The 20,756-nt window shown below is 36.9% G+C and overlaps 1 protein-coding gene across 1 annotated transcript in view; it reads right to left on the reverse strand.

The window, feature by feature from the left end:
• plxdc2b (plexin domain containing 2b) overlaps window positions 1-20,756 on the reverse strand; it is a 78,737-nt gene that overhangs the window by 17,703 nt on the left and 40,278 nt on the right. Inside the window, exons 3-9 of the mRNA XM_014013324.1 lie at window positions 20,466-20,612; window positions 17,022-17,091; window positions 11,176-11,298; window positions 7,277-7,395; window positions 5,877-5,976; window positions 830-925; window positions 614-695 (exon numbers count right to left, since the gene is read on the reverse strand). Coding sequence (XP_013868778.1) covers window positions 614-695; window positions 830-925; window positions 5,877-5,976; window positions 7,277-7,395; window positions 11,176-11,298; window positions 17,022-17,091; window positions 20,466-20,612 — 737 coding nt within the window. The remainder of the gene's footprint in view (window positions 1-613; window positions 696-829; window positions 926-5,876; window positions 5,977-7,276; window positions 7,396-11,175; window positions 11,299-17,021; window positions 17,092-20,465; window positions 20,613-20,756) is intronic.

Below are 20,756 nucleotides of genomic sequence, written 5' to 3' on the forward strand. Positions count from 1 at the left end.
TGTATAAATTGATTAACTTCCTGGTTTGTCGCCAGTGTGGTTTCCTGTCAGCTCCGGTGGCAATAAACCTCACTCGGTTCCAGAATTCTGGTTTTGTATGGTTTTATTCCTTCTACAAATCATTTTATTTAACAATGGTGGTTTTCATATTGACTTCAGTYTATTGAACACGTATTTTCTTACACCCTCACATCTGATTCTCATTTGTTGATTCGCACCTGTCCTGTATCTTTTGTTTACTCATCTGTTCTGTGTAAAATAAAACATCTTCTTCAGCCTAGCTCCTTCGTCTGATTAAACTCTGTTTTTGAGCTGTCCTTTTATAGATCATGTCAAGAACTGGATCTGATTATAACATKCAGGATGTGTTCCTGAGCCAACGCAGTAATTTGTTTAAATCATATTTTACATTTTTTTAATGCAGTCAAAGGTCACAATAACAATTTTCATCCTACTTTATGGGTTCATACTTTGGCGGAAACTCGTTTGGTATTTAGTATTTGTTCGTCTAAAAGACCAGACGGTATAATAAAGTGGAGTTTATATGCATAACTAAATGTGAGAGCATGTTGAGAATGAATAAGTTAGAGAAGGTGAAACTAAAAAGATGAACCTGTTGAGTCGGTGGCACCAGCTGCAGTTGAAGTTAATCTGTGCGGAGATGCAGGAAGCACAGCTGCTGAACTGCAGACAGGCTGCAGACAAGAAGGGTAAAAACAGGTCAACTCATTTATAAAAYCAATTAGTCACAGAAAAGCTCTAGGTTGAACTTGGAGAGTATAATGAATCGATTCAGAAGCTGCCACTGAATAAAAAAAAGGCTTCATACTGGGTAAAGGTGTTATTTCCACTGCTGTGGARCTGCTGATCCTCGCCGTCGTCAGCTCCACACGGTGGTACTCGTAGATTGTCCTTCGCCTCACATCTGCAATTCAGAAGAAAGAGTCAGAGTCACGAAGCGGAAGCAAGATCCAAACGTGGTACCCAGAGAGAAAACCCCCAAACCAAACGTGGGCAAGTGGTCTCTAAACAGAAAAGAGGGAAAATGGGGTCAGAAGAGATGCCACTGCAGCATTTCTCTGCTCCCTCTGTGCCCAATGTGTCCGGCCACGGCTCGGTAATGTAGGGGAGCAGACCTCCCTGGAACCTGATATCAATCTGACCCTGTCATCTGGAATAGAAAGTCATCAGCTGGGGTGAGATGGAGCTCATGATTGGACACATCACTGACTCCCCTGACTGCTGCTGAATGGACTGCTTTCTTTTCCTGATCATATATCTTCAGCMCTATCACACAAAACAGAGGAAGAACTTAAAAACACGTTCTACGCTATCTGAATCCTAATTTTAAACCTTAAACCTGAATCACTGTGTTATCAGCAAAAACCACTTGTTATCCACACAAACAATGAAAATCCTCAAATCCTCAGTCCCCATGGGTTAAGTCACTTAAATGTCTTAGTGGATGTCAAAGCTCTCTCATACCTTTCCACTTGAACAATTTGAACAAATTGTCATTAGGAAGTTCTTTTTGCTTGCTCGGTTGATTTATTTATTTATTTATTTTTACCCTGGGAATTGTTCAGCGCGCTGGCTGGAGAGCTGTTCTCATGTGATGGGACGTTGCTTCCCTGCAGACATGCTTGGTTTGATTATACACAGGACAACTGATCAAAGCAGCAATGTGTGAGCCGGCCCCAAACAGACTGAAAATAAGACCACCCTTCCTTTTCTCTCCTCATGCTCCCCTGGTGTTTGACTTCCTTTCGCTTCCAGCAAAGGGATTATCAGGTGCCTAACGACACGGAGAGGCCAGAGGAAGGTTACATTCCCATCTTGAGGATGTTGATGAGTGGGCAGACTGTACAAACACACGTGACGCTACAGAATAGATCAATTATATACTGGTCCTAGTAATAAAATAAATACCTAATGTGAGGCTACTCGCTGAACACATGGCATCAATTACATACATGTTAAAATGTGACACCATACAATAGATTACAACCCTATTTCTGAAAAAAAAAAATCCAAAAAAAATGTTGATTAAAGCTCTATTGTGCAGATAAGAAGCCGTGCTTTGCAGGCTAGAAGAGTGCAGAACAGGTCTGAGTTTGCATCATAATGGGACATTATCCTCTAAAAACTCCAGCAAAATGATTTCTTTCAGTTTCTAATGTTTAAAAGAAATGGGGATACTTCAGACTTAGACACGAACCTTTTCCTCACTGTTTTGAGTGTTGCTGTCATCAAATTCAAAAATACATTTTTTTCTCCCCTAACCATAATCGAACTTCTCAATTTAAACAGTTTAATGTTTTTCCTAGAGAAGTTCATTACGTCACGCTTGATCCACCAGTCCAAACGTTCTGTAAACGGTATAAAGATGCTCAGATTTATTGTGTAAAAACAAGCTACTACTACTGCTTTTTAATGCAAATTTAATTAACCAGGTGGGCAGTAACATAAGTATGTACAGTAAATAAGTAAATTTACTTGTAGTTTTTGAGAAAACATTTTACTTTTATTCCACTTATTAACTATAAAATCAAACTTTTCACTCCGCTATATTTCTCTAAAGGTTTGCATCTATTTTGTTCCAAAATTACACCTCTATACACTGAGTGCTGTGTCCACCACCACAGTCAGTTTTTACACTGACCCAAAGCGCACATTTTTTTGTGTACGCTTGAACTTTTGTAACATTTCYTTTTCTCGTTTTTGCTTCTCTGGTTAGATTAATAAATAAAAGCACTGAGCATTAATTAATAATTGCAGTCTTGGCATCTTGCTTTGAAACTAATCCAAACAGGCAAGGAAACAGGAAGAGGGCGGAGCAGACTTTGGCTTCATAAAAAATGAATACACTGTGAGTGACAAAGTGTAATTAAGCCTCAGGGAAGTATATTAAATCTGGATCTCATCACACGCTTGTAGCTGACCTGCTAATTAWAAAAGCTGACCACAGAACTCCTACAAATCTTCTCTTACATCTCTGAATTTCCTGACTTGATCTGACTGGAGGTGGTGTTAAAATAATTTATTTGAGTTCGTTTAATAGAAAAAAAAACTAGAGCAAGTTAAAAAAAGTCATTGGGTTTTCATGGTTACACATTAAACGGCAGCCGAGACCCTTATTGGAGTTCTGTACCAGTCACGCTTTCCCAGCCTCTTCTTTCCCTGTCAGGATTAGGACTTAATATACTTAAAAGGACCCAATAGAAATGATAATCTGGAATGACAAGGATGTCAAAAATCTGTCAAAAATATTTCCTTCATCGGGATGAAAAGATTAAAATAAGACCCAGACTACAGTGAGACAGTCTTACTTTTACTTTCTATTTTTTTTTTCAAATTCAGATTTGCAAAAACTGAAAGGCAGATCTCAGGAGCTCATATGATTCATTGGCTCTGTCAGAATCAGTCAGAGCTGTTTATCTAATATTGGTTGAGTTAGATATGATAAGGCTTATCAGCATCCTCTCAGCAGCATCCTTTATAGTCCAATGACTGCAACAAGAAGGGAGGACTTGAGGTGGCACAGGGATCTTAGCCATGCCGAGTGATGATCAGCTTTTCAATTAAAAAAACCCAAGTGTTAGCTTTGTTTTTTCTAAAAACAACATTCTTACCCATATGAACAATTTGCTTTTAAGGACAAAACTGCACTATGTATCAAAACTATCAATATCACAAAAGATTCAAAAATAATCAAAGTCCCAAAAAATATTTATTTAGCAGTCAGTTGGAAGTCCCAATCCTCTAAAGCTCAAGGCCAGCAGATATAGTGTATTGTAATGACAGATCAGGTGGGTTTATTGTAGCTGATATATAGCTATAATATAGCAATCATGTTTTCCTAATAGCCTGCAGCCCGATTAAGGACCCTTCTCTATCATTCTCTCTGCCATTAAAATGTAGCTCTGATTGCACAGGGAGTCCTTTGTTGCTGTTATTTTCAGACCATTACTGTAAAACTTTATGACACTTTACAAGACATTGCAAATGACTTCTCTTCTTCCACAAACAAAAGAGTGTACACTTTTTTTTATAATTCACAAGTTTGACAGTTTTTGTTCAGCTAATGCAAGTGTTATACTGTGTATGAACATGCATTGAGCTGCTTCATTTTCATCAGGTGGGTAACCCGATCTAGGTCTTGCTTTAGATGTTTGCAGGTAAAAATTTCTGTTTTGGCTTATATATGGGGAATATTATGTATTTTCTAGGCATATAGTTCAATTCTATGCCACAATCATGTAACAGTAGCTGCATTTCCATTGCAAATGTGCGCAAAACTTTGTTGATATTCTGTTAATGTCGAAAAACACAGTTTCGCAGCTGCGGTGTTTCCATTAAGTAAGAAATGCTATTAAAGTCACGCGTGAATACGTTTGTTCTCGCGATAAGTCATTATAAACATGGCGGCAATGGATGTAAAAAAATAGCATGTTGCTACCGCGACACTGGCGCTCATCATCAGAAGAGACGTCGGCGTCTTTTATCGAGGCTTTCCAGCAACAAGTCCCTACTTGGGAGCAGTTACGTATGCTGTATTTTTGGGAAATTGTAGTCGGTGAGTTTACTACATTCTTTTACTACTTCTGTGATATTACTACTACCTCTACTTCCTGTTTTCTTCTTCGTCGTCGTCTTTTTCGCCAGTAGAAACAGCTGGTTGTGATCATGTGACGAAAAAAGTGTTTCCATTGCAGTTTTGAGAAAAATACCAATTTCGATTCGGCTGACAAAACACCTCATCCTAGCGCAAAAACATTTTGTCGAAAAAATGTAAAGTTTTTTTCGAAATTGACATGTTTCCATTGAGCAAATTTATTTTCAAAATTCTAATTCGCGCATTTTATGGTCAATGGAAACACAGCTAATGTTACCTTCAGTTGTTTTAAAAATGCTCTATATATCAAAAATAAAATTGACTTTGCTTCTCTAAACGCTTTGAAATTTGTTCCTATCATTTCCGACATTCCCACTTCAGCACGTCTTCACAATAATTCTTTGGGGGAGGGATGCTCTGTGGGGTGAGAGCTCATCTTCAGACTGAGCAYCAGGGAGGAGCTTTGTGTAAATGGGTGGGGCTTTGTACCTGCATGCATTTAGGCAGCTCCACATGGCTACCTCAGGAGATTCAAAGATTTAAACATGCATCAATGAGACAAAGAAACACTCTGGGTATGTTTTTGATGAGGTAATGACTATAACAATATAAAGTTCAAAAAGTTGATTTTGCAAAAGACGCTCCCTTTAAACTAATTTCAGGTACATGTAGCACTGTTTATTTTTGGGAGACAGAGTCAGACCGATCAATAGTTTGGGTGTCATGCAGACCGAGTGCAACACCTTCATTTCAGTTCATCTCTGTTCATGATTTCATCACTCTGCAACCAAGCAGCCTCACCGGTTTCATCACGTTGTGTCAGAGGCATCAAAGATAGCTGAGTTTATTAAGAACAAGAATATTTCATATTTAAATTTATATGCAGCAGTGAGAAGTTTTTGGACATAAAAAAACCTGTCAGATAAGACAAAAACAAACCAGAATCTTCTACACCTACATCTTTTTTTTTATTTCTTTCATTTTTGATAAAACTCACACAGGCAATAAATGTTTGGTTTGCCTTTTTTTTTTTTGGCTGAAATGACTATGATTATATGATGTTACTTGCTTATGATTTTCTGCTTTAATTTGGACAAACTAATCACTTTAACTATATATTTTTTACAATTTGGCTAAGACATTTATAATACAAAAGCATTCCAAAAAAAGTCACCACCCTAACAACTCCACAAGCCTCATAATCTTTGCACTGCTGTGTTGGTTTGCAAGTATAAACCAAAAATGTTGGTCTGAGACTCACTGGGTATCTGCTGGATCTTGTGGACCACCACAAAAGCGTCAGAAAGGCCCACCTTCACCGGGTGGTTGATAGAACTGATTTGTGATATTCCAGTGGGGATCTGAAACAGAACAAAGCAGAATATTAATCTAAATACTGATAGATAACAACAGTAAGAAGTCTGACAGTGTTGATACTCTCAGTTTTCAATGTATTTGCAACACAACAAACAAAGAATCTCMATGATATTAAAAATAACACTTTTAACACAAATATAATGCGAAACTCTATTCAGAACTGGTGTTTAGGTTAGTTATGTTACAGAGAAGATATCTTGTGGATAAACATGCAGCTCATCTCTATGGAACTAACTTAGAATTACCAAAAAAAAATTGTACGTAATGGATTTGTTGCATGTTTTAGACCAATAATGTARCTGAACAACACAAGCTTAAAACCAGCTTCAGTTACATGTGAAAAAGAAGTGTGACCTGCTGTTATCACTGCTGCAATCAGCATGCTTCATGACTTAGTTATTGCAGTTTCACACCACTCCAGCAGCAGTCTCTGTTGGACTTCCGTTTGTTCTTTTTCTTTCATAAACTTATTTTATTTCTTTCTGCACAGTGAAGGTATTTTTCCAGGTTTCAGATATAAAAGGTAATGGACAGTTATCCAAAAACTGAAACTCCAGATATGACAGCAGGATACACACACAAAAAACAAAATATTTTCTTGTTTTGTATAATCTATATGCAACTAAGATTTTTTTTCAACAAGTAAAAAGGAAGTGATATGAAGGAGTGTTAGAAACAATAATAAAAAACTCTTAAAGCGTTTGGCATTAGAAACATCAAGGAAGCAAACCATGGGAGCTGTGTGAGTGAGGAAGAGTGTGAAATGAGTTATGTTTTTTTTCTTGTTGTACCATATGTGCAGTGAAAATTGCACTTTTACATACTGTACAAAGGCTTCTGGAAATACTGTGTCTAATTTACTACATTGTTCATCAAGATCTCTGCATGATCACATTTTTTCACRGTGAAAATTTGAGCTAAAGCACATTTTCTATTGAGCAATAAATACAATAACTAAAATCTCATTAAATATATTTATTTAAGAGACTTAGAAATTAAAACAACACACAGAAGCCATAAAATTGTGCAAGCGAGTGATAATTAGTGCATAAACACAATAAGCTGCCATGTAATGTATGAGTGGAGGTTACTTTGAGACATGCKGTGCATAAAAATGGACTTCAGCGCCTCTCTGTTTAGTCTGGAAACAATGAGCTAAAACATTTAGGAATTTATAAACCAACAGCACGACTTGTGACAGTGTTGGAATAAACACCGGCAGGGAAAGAAAAGGACACAGACAAGGCAAGAATAAAAGCTCAGACAGGAGTGGGAAAAAAGAACCTCTTTGTATGCGAAGACGATTCTGCCTGTATTGTGCAGCGTGGCCTGGAAGGTGAAGCTTCCCAAGTTGTAGTTGTCCTGTAGGTGGACGTGGTCCCACTGCACCACCAGTGCTGTACCTGATGGAGGAGGAAAACACATTTATTGCTGGCTTAGTCAGATTAATTGTTAACATGATCCATTTTTCTTCTAAATGTTTTTTTTTCTTCAGTTTTTGTGTTATTTTAACAAAAAACATATCAAAGTGTTCAACTACTTCAGGATATTTCGGCTACTTTTATTTCAGCAATTTATGCTTTTTGAGATATTCATCTTTTTCTGCCACTTTTTTATTGTTAAAAAGAATGGAGACGTCTTCAACTTCCTTAAAACTCTTCCAAATGTTTATATGTTTTTATTACACTTTTCACCTTTGCTGAAGCAAAGGCTAATATTCGCCTGCTTTAGCTTCCTTTTGCTAACTCTGACTTTTATCTGCTTTTTCAGCTGTCATCTTCAGCTCATTTATTCTTCTGTGCTTCTTTCATGCTTTCTGGTAATTCCAACCGTCTTCTGCCTTTTTAGCCATTTTCAGCTATTTTTAGCTTTATTTAATTGAAAGTCACATTTGTTTCAATTTTTAGCTACTTACGGCTCAATTCAGCAAACCTGCTCTGTTTCTTTGTTCTACTTTTTACTTTTTTTTAAAGCTTTTTCCAGTTAATTTCAGCTGTTTTAGCTACTTTACAACAAATTTAATTTTTTTTTCTCCTTTTCTCATTATTTCTGAAACTTATAGCGTCTTTTTGCTAATTTTAGATACTTTTTCTTGACTTGATTACAGCAACTTTCAGCAAAAATCAACAATAAGCATTCACACTGCATTTTCACGGGAAATTCAAATTCTCTGATTCAGTTTAGAGTTTGTCATGTTTGCTGTAAAAATAAAGCAAAGTTTCTTCAAGGCAGGAMGTCCATCTTTCTGATGTTGCAGCGAGGGGACTGACTCTGAATCAGCTCTGATAGAAAAATACTCAACTAGAAAAGGAAAAAGTAAATAAAACCTGAACTGTTCAAAGAGTGCCCTTTATTGAGATGGATTATATAGTTTGGACAGCTTTAAACACTGAGGTTTTTCACACTGTGCAGGATTGAGCTGAAGGAACTGGAAGTGTTCGTCTGGACTAGACTGAACCAAGAGAACCGTCTTCACCCTCAAAAATGGTCAGCTTATACAAAATCATCTAGGTCTGTCCACCTGTCAGTCAATCATACATTTTATTTATTCATATTCAACAAACTGATCGCACTCTGAGGACAAATTAAATCATTTTATTTGATTAAGGCTGCAGCACATTCATGAGCCTAAAACCAGATCCAAGCTAAAAACCAAATTATTCACACAGAAAAAAGTCAGTTTTTAAAAACCAGTAAACAATGGTGAAATGCCAGCATTCTCATTCAGCTACTTCATTTTTAGTACTTGTGAATGTATTTGTGACATTACACAGATTAGGTCTGATCATGAAATGGCAGGTGATGTTTATAATCTAACATGTTTTGTGACACAACTGGTCCTGGTTATAAGAAATCTTTTCAAAGTATAGAAATCAATAAATTAAATATTAATTTCTGAACATAGCCTTCATCCTTGGCCCACCATAGAACAGGTCCTGCTTTTCTTTCAACACCGTTTTGATTGACTGTGGACTTTGGCGAGCCCATTGACATGAAAGCCATTTGGCCCGTCGCCAGGCCAATGAAGTTTTGTTTACACAGCCGATCAATTTTYCCCCCGTCGCACAGCCAGAGCACTTCCATCCAAAGTAAAGAGCTTCTCTCTTGGCAGCTCGGAGATCAAGGGTGACTAGTCGAACAGAAACTTCAGTAATAAATTACATGTTGTATACGAAGGGCTTTTAGTCTTGGGGGGGGGGGGGGGTTTCACGTGTGAAAGAGTAATAACAGATTTATGACTCCAGTGTGTAAGACACAGGAAAAAGAGATAAACATAAAAACAATGAACATCAGTGGCTCCTAACTTCTGTTACATCTGGCCCTCTCAGTCAGCACAAACTGAAGCTTGACCCAATAAAACAAGTCTGCTGAGTTCAGGAGGGAAGGCTGCCATGATATCTGGGGCTTCCTGGCTAAAAATACAAACTGGGGTGAGAAGGCGTGGAGAGAATCAGCACTGACCTTGTTTCTATTCCCACTTACAAACTTTTACATAGAAACAAAACAAAAAACCAAGTAGCTGATGTTTTGTTGTCTGGTGTCCAATTAGCATCATAATGAAGCTAATTTTATATTTTCTAAGTWAAGATTCTGCTTAAAGCACTTTTACAACATTTTCAAAGCTTATATTATTGCTACAATGAAGTTTTTAGATAAAGTTTTTTTCATTGTAGGAGAAATAAGTAGGTCTGTCTGCCTGGTGAGGTCAGTTTGGTGAAAATGACTTGTACGTATGTAGGAAACCTTTAGTTACCTACCAGCTGATTATCTGAATAAAGTTTTCATTTAATCAAAAYATATTGTTCTTCAGTTAGTAATCTAAAAAGCTTGTTTGTTACTTTCTGTACCCGACACTCTGCCAAAGCTACATATTTTCTGCACAAGAAAAGTGAGGCAGATTTTATGAATCTGCAGAGATTAGTGAGATTCTAATCCGGRTAAATTGACTTCTGTTTGACTTATATACAAATACACATGTACTATATGTCAAAATGAGAATTTATGCTCAATAAAAAAGGTGCATAATTTGTGCATTATACAGAATTATGGACCATAATAGTCACCACACGCATCACCTTCTATTATGCTATTGAAAGTGTAATTCACACAAAAAAAGATTAATTTTCAGCCAGATGTGTTATATATATAATTACATCTTTTAAAAGATCTGGCCAGAAAACTATTTATTTAATTTTAGCAAATAAATTTTTTTGCATTAACTCACAGTTTTAGAAGCTGATATGTGTTTGATCCATGAAGGACACAAATAAGTTTTTTTCGATTCATCTTGACAGAATATATGACTATAAAGCCACGTTTTTCTCATAGTAGGTGTTCTCCCTGTGGCTTTGGATGATAATGTGCAGGCGTGTCCTTTTGTGCACTTCTATAATTTTACTTAAAAAAGCCATTTTAACAAGCATCTGATTGTGCTTAGTGTTCTAAAACTTCATTTGAAATGATTCATTTATGCTGCAGGAAGTCAAGTCTTCACCTGTTTCATTTCTTCTATATTTAGAGACTGTGATTAACAAAAAAAAAAACATGACAAGACAGAACATCTGATAGCAAGGCTTCACACTGACTGTGTGAAGTTTCACACAAACACACAGTGTCGTGAACAAACACCATATCTCTGCTGACAACGCTTCATCGAACGTGTTTTTCATTTTTAATGAAGCCTCCTCCACGACACAGCGGACCGTACAGTTCCCGTGTCGTCTTATCGGCAGCASGCTGACTGATGGACAGTGAGACGAGGAGCAGGCAGCCTCGGGATCGATCGACTGCTTGTTTAGTTAAAGTCTGATGAGCGTCTCTGCGGAAGGTCAAGTTGTTGGTTTGTCACTCTGATGCAGAGTGAAACAGTAACGATGAGCAAGGTTAATAAAACTTAATGATGGAAAAGGAGAATTACTGAGACTTTGTCCTAAATTGAAGGGAATGAGTGGAAATTAGTGGGATTTTCTTTGTTCATATTAATAACAAAGAAACGATGATACGAAAATAACCCTGATTGTTACTCATGAAGGATCATCTTTGAATAATAGGCTTTCATTTTTGTTACACCAGCTTTCTTTTTAATCAGCTTGACGTGCAGCATAACTTTCGAGTCATCTCTCCCTTCTGAGCAAGCAAGTGATCAAAACCACCACTCACTCTTGAAGACACACGATCCTTACCATTGTCAAAATAAATGACAGTAGAGTTTCTGGAGACGCTCGGGTCAAAGTTGGCCATCAGAGGAGCGATGTATTGCGTCGCTGTTAGCATCCGGTGGACGACATCACCAGTGTAGATGAAACCTGAGGGAGCGAGCACAGAGGAGCAAAAAACAACATTACTTTGTTTAGAACAGTGTGGCTTTTAGGCTGATTTAGCAAAAATCTGTTCATCCTCTACTTGTCTATTTCATACATCATTTTTCAGCATAACGTTTCTGCTCTCCAAATTTAAAAGGCTGCTCATTAACCAGCAACTGTCCCTTTTGCTGCTTCCTTCGAGSTGGAGGCAGCCTCAGCAAGCAGGAGCGTTTAATTACTTTCATTTTTTATTAAAGAAGAGAAACGCAAACTAGAGGGGATTTATAAATGCTAAATGAGCAGTTGTGTACCACATCTACTTTATGTTAATGACGACACCATGACATTAAAAAGRAGCTTTGTTGCATTTTCCCAATAAACAGACAAACTCAAACTGATATTTAACAGTCTACGAACGTGGTTAATAATTGACTTCATAAAATAAATCAATACACTATTATTCAACACGAGGGGATGCATTTCTAACAACCTAATTTCACAGCRGACTGCAAAACGGAGCAAAGTCAGCTGCTGTTTAAACTATTTAAGACCAAAGCTTTTGTTTTGACTCTGATTAAATGCAAAATGATTCAAAACCAACATGTGGCTTTAAAGTGATTAATCTGGAACTTGAGCTTGAAGCAGCTTTATAAATCAAAAAGGAATTGACGAGAATAACTGTGAAAAATGAAACACACACCTACAACAGCAGCGGCATTAATTTTTTTTTCCCAGCCAAATGATTTATGCCAGAATCTGTCTACAGGAGGGGAGGAAAGAAATTCCTAGAGGTGTGCTGAATAAAAACAGATTTTTTTGTGAAACATTCTCCTGAAGTGCAGTTCCATGTTACAATATGTGTCTTCATAAAGTAGGTGGGTTTTTAAAAAAACATATCAATCGTTCTGGAAACAGGCTGAGCTTACTGAGAGGAGGATCAATCTTTGCTCAAAGACCTCCCTGCTCAGAATTACCTCTGTGTACGACAGTCAGAACTCAGCTCAAGAGCACAGGAAAATAAATAAATAAATCTGATTTGATTTCRTAGCATGAGAGGGCCACCTGAAGAGGAGTTAGGGAGGTAAACCATGGAGCCCTACAAGGTTTAAAAGAAGTTGCTATGGTTGCATGTATTTTTTTATCCTTGATGAAAATGTAAGTGTTTAGCAAAAATAGTCTTAACATATTGACCCACCAGAWCATAGACACTGATACATTAAAAACATCATGTATAACGACAACTGATGCAGGCCTTTTTAAATGATTTCATTCATAAAAAATAAACCAATTTGACTGGCTTATCTTCTTTGATATACAATACACAGGATGTCTACAGTGAATGAGATGCATGCCAAGTGGATGAACAGAAAGTGACCAAAGTAATGCTGATAAAAAAGAATGTTTCTAATATGGAAATGTAAAAGCTGCTGAGTCACGACAACACAGCAGACAAACATTCAGGATATGTTGTGTTCATGTAAATGATTTAAAGAGTGTTAAAAAAACCCTTACATAGCAATCTAATTTGCTGTTGGCACGTGGCTCTTTTTATGACATCATCAACGCTACTAATGCTGCTAATGCTTCCTAACAAGACATTAAATTTGCAGTTGTGGCTGGTGTCCGAGCTGCACTTTATAAATCTCATCTATATTGTTGTCATTAAACACACTTTGAATTTAAAGGGGCAATATTATGTGTTTCTCAGGCATATATTTAAATTCTATACCATAATAAAGTAACTATGGCTGTGTCCAAAACGACAGGCCTGGTCCTCCGGAGGACCCAGACTCCCCGGTCTCGGCGGGCCGGGTCCTTGGTAGACCGGGAAGACCGGAAAAAAAGAGGCTGTGAATTTGGACGGTCTAGCCTCCCCTCCTTACCCTGGCGTACATCTTGTCACCTAGCAACTGTGACGACGTTGAACAAGCAAACTTAAATCAAAACTAGAAAAATATCAATACATTAGCATTATTAATATCACAAAACTATAAAATTAACTTAAAAGTATCATTTGAAGAACTAATTGACCCGCTGTAGGTTCATGTTTATTTCGCGTTTTTTATGACAAAAATAATATGTAAAAACATGTCCATACAAATGATAAAAGTATTAGAATTACAACCGCTAATTTTTTTCAATTTTTATATCACCATATTTATATTTAAAATGTATTCTTTTCTCTTGCTTCGTCCGCCATTACTAGCATAAAAAAATCTCCGGTCGGGCCGCAATGCATTATGGGATATGCYGGGCCGGGAAGGATCCATCGGACCTGTCCTTCGATTCGGGCCAAAGGAAGGACGTATTTGTCGGCCGCATCGGAGGAGTCTTCGGTTTTGGAYGTCCTTCGTCGCGGCGCTGTGACGAATGCGGCTGATGAATTCGACCTTCGGAGGACCCGTCCTGCCGTTTTGGACACAGCCAGTGCCACCTTCAGTTGTTATTAAAATGTTTATATGTTTAAATAGAAAATAAACTTGACTTATCATATCTGTTTCTAAACGCCTTGAAATTGGCCTCTGTCTCTTTAAGAACCTCCTTCTGCTTCTGCCCCGCCCATTTCAGCATGGGGCTGGGTGGGTGTGTGYGCTCTGTGATAAGGAAACTCAGCTTGGAGACACAGCCCAGAGGAGGAGCTGGTCCCAAAAGGCGGTTCTAGGCCCAACCGGTCGTTTTTGCTCCCCTGCCTGGCTGCCTCAGGACACTGCAGGATTTCTCAAACATGCATGAATGAGTCAAAGYAAGACTTTGGGCATATTTATGATGAGAGGATAAGATTATAACATGATATAAAACTCAAAAAAGTTGATTTTACATGACATTGCCCCTTTAAATGCCACCTTCAGCAGTGGTTAGCAGCATTGGCAGTTGCTTTTGTAGCAGGATGATGTCACAACAAACGACACAAATCAGTGGCATAGCCTGCATTCCATTTACATACATTTAACATTTAGTAAATATTAGTAAACTGTAAGAAGTAAGCTAAAAAATAATAAAATGTTAGAAATTTTTTAACTTGGATTCGAGATTCAAAAAGCGAGCTAAACAATGAAAAAGTTAGACATTTTTTAACATTTTATTTTATACTTTGCTCCCGATATTTGAGTAGGTCGAGACACATTTAATGTCATTTTTACCCAACATCCAACTTAAAAATGTTGTCATGTCTTTGTTTTTGTCTTGGCTTCACTTTTAACATCTGCAAACGTAAAAAAAAAAAAAAAAAAAAAAAAAAAAAAAAAAAAAAAGCTATATAAACAAAAAACAAACAAAAAATACTGTTTGGAAACATAAAAACCCAGAGTGAAAGGCTTTCATTTGTGGCGCTGTCTTTCTTCTTTCCACCAGAAACCTCCTGAACACAACTTAATAGACAGTCTAAAGCAAATCAGACACCCTTTCAATACACTAAAAAGGTGARAGCTGCAGGGCGCCAAATAGAAAGTCTATTCATTCATTATAGTAGTCACTTTAAAAAGGAGAGCAGACAGAGGAGGAGAGGTACCACTGGGAAAACAGATAGAGAGGAGAGAAGAGACATCAATAATAAAGAGGAATCTGAGGGTGGGACAGAGTGGAACTACTTTATTCTCTGAATAACTATGTTTATGCGTTCAGCCTTTAAAAAGGGATGGCATGCTTATGTAAAAAAAAAAAACACTAGTGGGAATTATCAAAACCACCAGACTAAAGCTTTACTTTATTGGACAGCGTGTTTAGACAAGCGTTCTGCTCTTGTGAACTGAGCCGTGTTTAATATACAAAACATTTTGAGCTGAGAAGAAACTTTAACCATTTTTTTCCTTTTTTTGTCTTCTGGCTTTTAATGACAAAGCTGCAAGGTTTTTTTTTATCTAAATTAAATGTCTTTGTTTTGCCTTTTTTTAATTACTGACTGTGACAAAATCATACCTAGTCAGCATGTAGCCACTTAGTTATGCCCCAACATTACAGAGCATTTAGTTTAAAATAATGAAACWAACTGCAGCAATTAGAAAGTGGCTGATTGTACAGCATTCTAGGTGACCCAACCAAAAAGTATCTTCATTTCATTTAAACACTGAAATAACTTATTTTTGAGAAGTTATTTACTCCTTGTTTTTCTACACTTGTTGCTGCTGTAATGTAAATTTCTCCACTGTGGAATAAATAAAATCTTATCTTATGTTTTTTTTTATAATCTAGTTAATAATTGTTCATTTACRCTCTTGTTTTAAAACATACTTTTGTCATTTCTGCACATCCCTTACCAAACTAAAACTTTCCCTAACCAAGTGACTCATGTAACTTTCAGAATAAGAACTTGTACTGTAATAAATGTAGATTTATAGCATGTAACCATAAAAAAGTGAACTATTAACTTTGAAATTTGAAAAGGCTGCACGCCAACCCAATCTTTTGGCTCAGCCTGCCGCTGTGTTGGAGGATTGGCTGCTTTACAGTTTAAAAAGTGGCAAATTGTGGAAATAAAACAGAACATATGTGTCTCCGGTGCATTTTCTTTAAAGACTTTGTTGAGAAATTGTCTTTTCTTTGGGTTTTATGGCGGCATAGAGGGACTTCTTTAGCTCAACTGGAAACAGGTTTGGTGATGAAAACGAAGGCATGAAGAAGAGATAGTGGAGTGGTGAGAGGAACATGAGCTGACTGATGGAGGGATATGAAAAACGTGTCTTGGAGACAAAGCCTCCGAGGCCTGTGAGAGGGYGATAGCTTCCTCCTCAGTGTCACCTCTCCATCTTTGGCTAAAAGAMTGCAAATTCTTATCATCTCCTCCCGGCTAGTGGAGCCTGAACCCATTCTCTTTGGCCTTATTCTTAGAAAAAACACAACTCCTTGTGATTAAGGATCAAGTAGAGGAACATGACAGCAATGATGACGATAATAAGAGACAAAATGGATTATTTCTACGTTATTTCAGAGGCAGCTAAAGGCAGCACATGTCTGGAATAGTTGAATAGATGCTATAGGTTTTAGTCTTTGATGTGATAATGGCTGCTTGGTGTGTTTGTGGTTTCTCTGTCAAGACTCAAGTGGAAAATGACTTTGCACACTGCGGTGAACACAGCGGCTGTGTCACGTTCCTCGCCCACACATTGTCGGAGAGACCCCCACCTTCTAATCCAAAGCTATCGGGGTGCAGCTTGGCTGAGCGATTCTGTTTTCCAGTCCAAAACCACTGGTCTGGTTTCTCCTCCAAGTCAAGTCTGGCGTGACGAGCCTGGTGCTGATTGTTGGGTGTGGTTAGTGTGTGTTTTAAATTTTTTTATTCCTCAGTGCTGCAAACTATCCCACAGAGGTGGGAGATTTAAAAGGTTTATTATCAGGCAGAATGCTTGGACTTCAGAATATTGTTAGGTGGTTTTGTAGCAGGGTTTGTGCCAGACAAGACATTTTTGGCTCTGAACTTCCCTGACTTAGTTTCCCGGAGGCACATTCTGAAAAAATWACTCAAAGCTTTTATCCTTTTCAAAATTCAAGGATAAAACCTCAGCACGGTGGCCAGGCTCACAGGTAGAAAAACACAAGATACACAAACACACACACCCGCTCAGAACCTCTGCCATACACAACTAAGATCTTGATTTTATACACCTTACCACAGTCTCCCCTAACCCCACAGCAATAAAACGTCTCAGTGTGCGCTCTAATATTCCACGCACATGCACTCAGTCCAACAGTAACACTAATAACTCCTAYTGAAAGAGCAAATTCCAACTTACCACCAGTCGCCACAGTGATTTCACGCAGGAGATGCCCATAAAACGGGAAATCGAAGGACAGATTAACTCTCTGTGAGAGGAAAGACAGACAGACGGCACAAGTCAGGAGGACGGCAGGAACTGAAAAATCCAAAACTGACTTTTTTTTATCTTTAAAACCTCCAGAAGATYAAGATCAAAAGCAAAATGTGAAAGGTAAATACAAAGGTGGATGGCATGTTGCTGCACACCGCGGTGAAGTATGGAATACAAATCATGACCTCTGCAACATGTTTCCCAAGAAATACGCAAACATTGTGTTTACCACTGAGGTTAAACAGCAACTTATGACACTCAATGGTAACTCTATAAAAATATATAATTGTTTCTTTAGATCTCTGGTGAATACAAAGTTTCATTCTGAAAAAAAGAGAAATAAAAAGAAATGGTAATTAGGAATTAATAACTAAGTTTTACAATGAATTTGTGGCCATAAAATTCAAAAATGTTATTTTTTTTGTGCAATTGAACAAAGTAGCTGCTAATCCCTTCCTGCTAGCATCACTTCAGCTCACATAAAAGAGCAAAACAGATGAAACTGACCTAAACGTTAAACAGAATTTCATGTAATAATCTTGATTAAGTCATGTATGGTCTTGATGGACATTTGATAGATGACAGCAGTTCTACAAATATTAAATATCAAATATAAAGTTTGGCTTCTAATAAACAGTTTAAAGATAACCAGTTTTAAAGAACAAAAAAAATTGTTTAGTTAGATCAATATCATTTTATAAATCTGAGGTTTGTCAAAAACATCACTTATTTTCAATATTACAAACTGCATATCTTAAAAATGCTAGACCTACTGTATGTATATATTTAAGATGCATATAAAAGCTAGTTAGTATTCTGAAGGTATATGAAAGAGCAAAATGTGAAGCTATATGAATTGTTGTTTGAGTTGATGTTTTTATCTTTATTTTTATTTAGTAGTTTTGTAAATTATCTTTTCTTTGAACATATATTGGGGATCATAGGGTGCAGACATAAGATTCATTCTTCTTCTGCTACCTTTCATTTTATTTTGATTTTTTGATTTGTGTATTTTCTTAGTTTCTATAGTTATTTTGTTTTTAATGAAATTAATAAATTTTTTGAATTTTAAATTGAAAAAAATTACAGTTTAACAAGTTTAATTATGTTCAACTCAAACACAGACATTTTTACAAGATGTTAAGATGGACAGGTACTGAATATTTACATTTTGACATTTTACCTACCTACAATAAGACAAGAATTATGAGTTATGTAGAAAAAAATGAAAAATGAAATTCATGAAGTGGGCGTTCTGTGGAAGTTATTAAGAGTTTTTATCTTACTTGTAAATAGATTTATGAATGACCTCCCTTTTTGGGAAATGGAGATTAATTTTTTACAGGATTGATCAGTTAAAAGCTGATTGAAGTAAATAGATGGTGTGTTGTTGGTTTAGCCATTTCTTGGACTAGCTGTTAGCTTGTGGATCTTCACACTGATTCAAAGAGACATCTGCGACAGGTAAGATATTATCTGTCACAAACTTCACACTAAAAGATCTTAATTATCACTTCAAATAAATCAAATTCATTTATCTTTTTATTTTCCCTAGAGGAACTGGGCAGTCATACATGCATAGTTTAAAACCTTTTCATGTACGTTTTCATCATCTTATCTATACACTGAACACGCCACAGTCACAACCAGAAGATAATATGGAGATTGACAATTTGCAGTAAAAATTGCATCTATGCGGTCCTGCATCAGTAATCCTGTGGTAAACCACCCTGAAGCTCACAGTCGATGAAGCCAATCTAGTGCTTAACTTCTCTTCAACTCTGTGATGGAGTTGACCTCTTTGGCTGGCTTTTGTTTGTGTCCTTATCAGCCTTTTTTCCCTTCCTTTCCGTATCGTGGCCAAAGTCACGGCAGGCAGCAGAGCTGAAAGGGAGCGAGCTCTCTTGAGTTTTAAGGTTTTTCTCGGGACTTTAACGAGCACCACATTAAACTATTTCTTTAAAATATTAGTCCTCCGACACCGTGCCACAGATCATTTAGCACAGATGGTTTTCTCCTCTCAGTTATTCAGCCGAGACTTCCCACGTGTCCTTTTGGACTCTACAATTGCTTGGCTGACCATTAAAATGGGATATTCACTTACTGATTTTTCAAAACCGTGCCAAAGTCAGAGAAACGTCTAAAATTTGTTCCTGTTTTTTTTTTTTTGAGGACTTTCTGAAGCTGAGATGAAAAAGCTCCCCTTAGATTTAATTGTTCAATCCATCATTACCGACCCGAAGGTGGAGGAGCAGAATGAACAATATTGGACTCTTTTCTGCTAGTATTCACTGCTAGTATTCACTGCTAGTATTCACTCAGGGTACTTTTTTTATTTCATTTTTTTCCCCTCGCCATGATGCTTTGTTTCTCTGGTCTGCTGCTGCTGCCGTGGGTGACTTTATCAGTATGCAGCTCACATGGGTCACCTGCCTGCACCGACATGAAGGGAGGGGAGCTTTAAACGTCGCTGCAGAGAAGATTTTAAATCTGCACGAAGAATACATGGATTTTTAACCTCTTAATCAGATAACTTACAGAGAAAGCAAGGCTCTTCAGTTTTTCAGCCATTATAGTTTTAGTTGTAGAACCTGGATCTTAATATGCGACATAAATATGTTTTCAAAAAGGCTTTCCACAGCACGTATTTATAATGTACAAAGTAAAATTTATGATGGACTAAACAACCACCTTGATGAAGAGAAAATCATTCTCAATGATGCAATCAATACTAGCGTTACACTGATGTTTTTTCATTCTTTCCTTGTATTTGAGTTTAACAAATCATTTATTATCTAGTGGTCTGACCTGTTATTAAAACATTTTGGCCAACTTCAGTTATTTTAAATGAATTTTATAAAAGGAATTGATGCTGAGAATATTAAAGTCACATTAAATTTTATGAACATAAAAGTCAAAAAGCTGTAAGATGCCAACTCAAGGCTTCAAGTGCTGAATAAAACTGATTAACAGGATTAAAAATATACGTTTTACCATTTACTTTAAATTTGAGACAAGAATAAGTGAAACTTTTGATGCTTTGTTAATTGAGATTTGCATAACCTAGCAATTATCTAGCAATCCCAGTAACTATGTTAGCATTTCTTTCTAATATTCATTTAAATTGAGTTTTTCTAACAGATAGATCTTTTGAAACCCTTAAAATAGTTAAAGATATAAGCATTGCCTTTTACACACATTTAAGAAAACAGTTGCTTGTTATTGATGCAGGTTCAGTTATATGAAAAATAATTTAGTAGATATTCTTGAATTTAAGACAAATAAAATCCAAACAAAGAGTTCAAATTTTTCAAATCAGCATTTAGCATCAACCAAACCTCTTCCTTCTCATGCTGTTTGTTGACTTACCGCTGCCTGTCTGTGTGTGTTGGACAGAATCCCATGGATCTTCACTTTGTCCTTCTCCATCTGCTCAATGTTTACCCACAAGTCTTTGCTCATAGGATCTGAGGGGCCGTATGTTTTTGATGTGTAGTAGTTGTGGTCTGTGTCCTCCTAAAGAACGACAAATAATAATGGAACGCAACGATATGAAAGGATGAACAGCAGAAAGTTGATGCAGTCTTTCACATTGTGCTCCAAAGCAAATCATCTTTACTAATTAAATTAGGCAATGCAGTCATTTACTTGAAAGAGTTC

This window comes from Austrofundulus limnaeus, unplaced genomic scaffold (assembly GCF_001266775.1).
Source record: "Austrofundulus limnaeus strain Quisiro unplaced genomic scaffold, Austrofundulus_limnaeus-1.0 Scaffold100, whole genome shotgun sequence".
NCBI classification, from domain to species: Eukaryota; Metazoa; Chordata; class Actinopteri; order Cyprinodontiformes; family Rivulidae; genus Austrofundulus; species Austrofundulus limnaeus.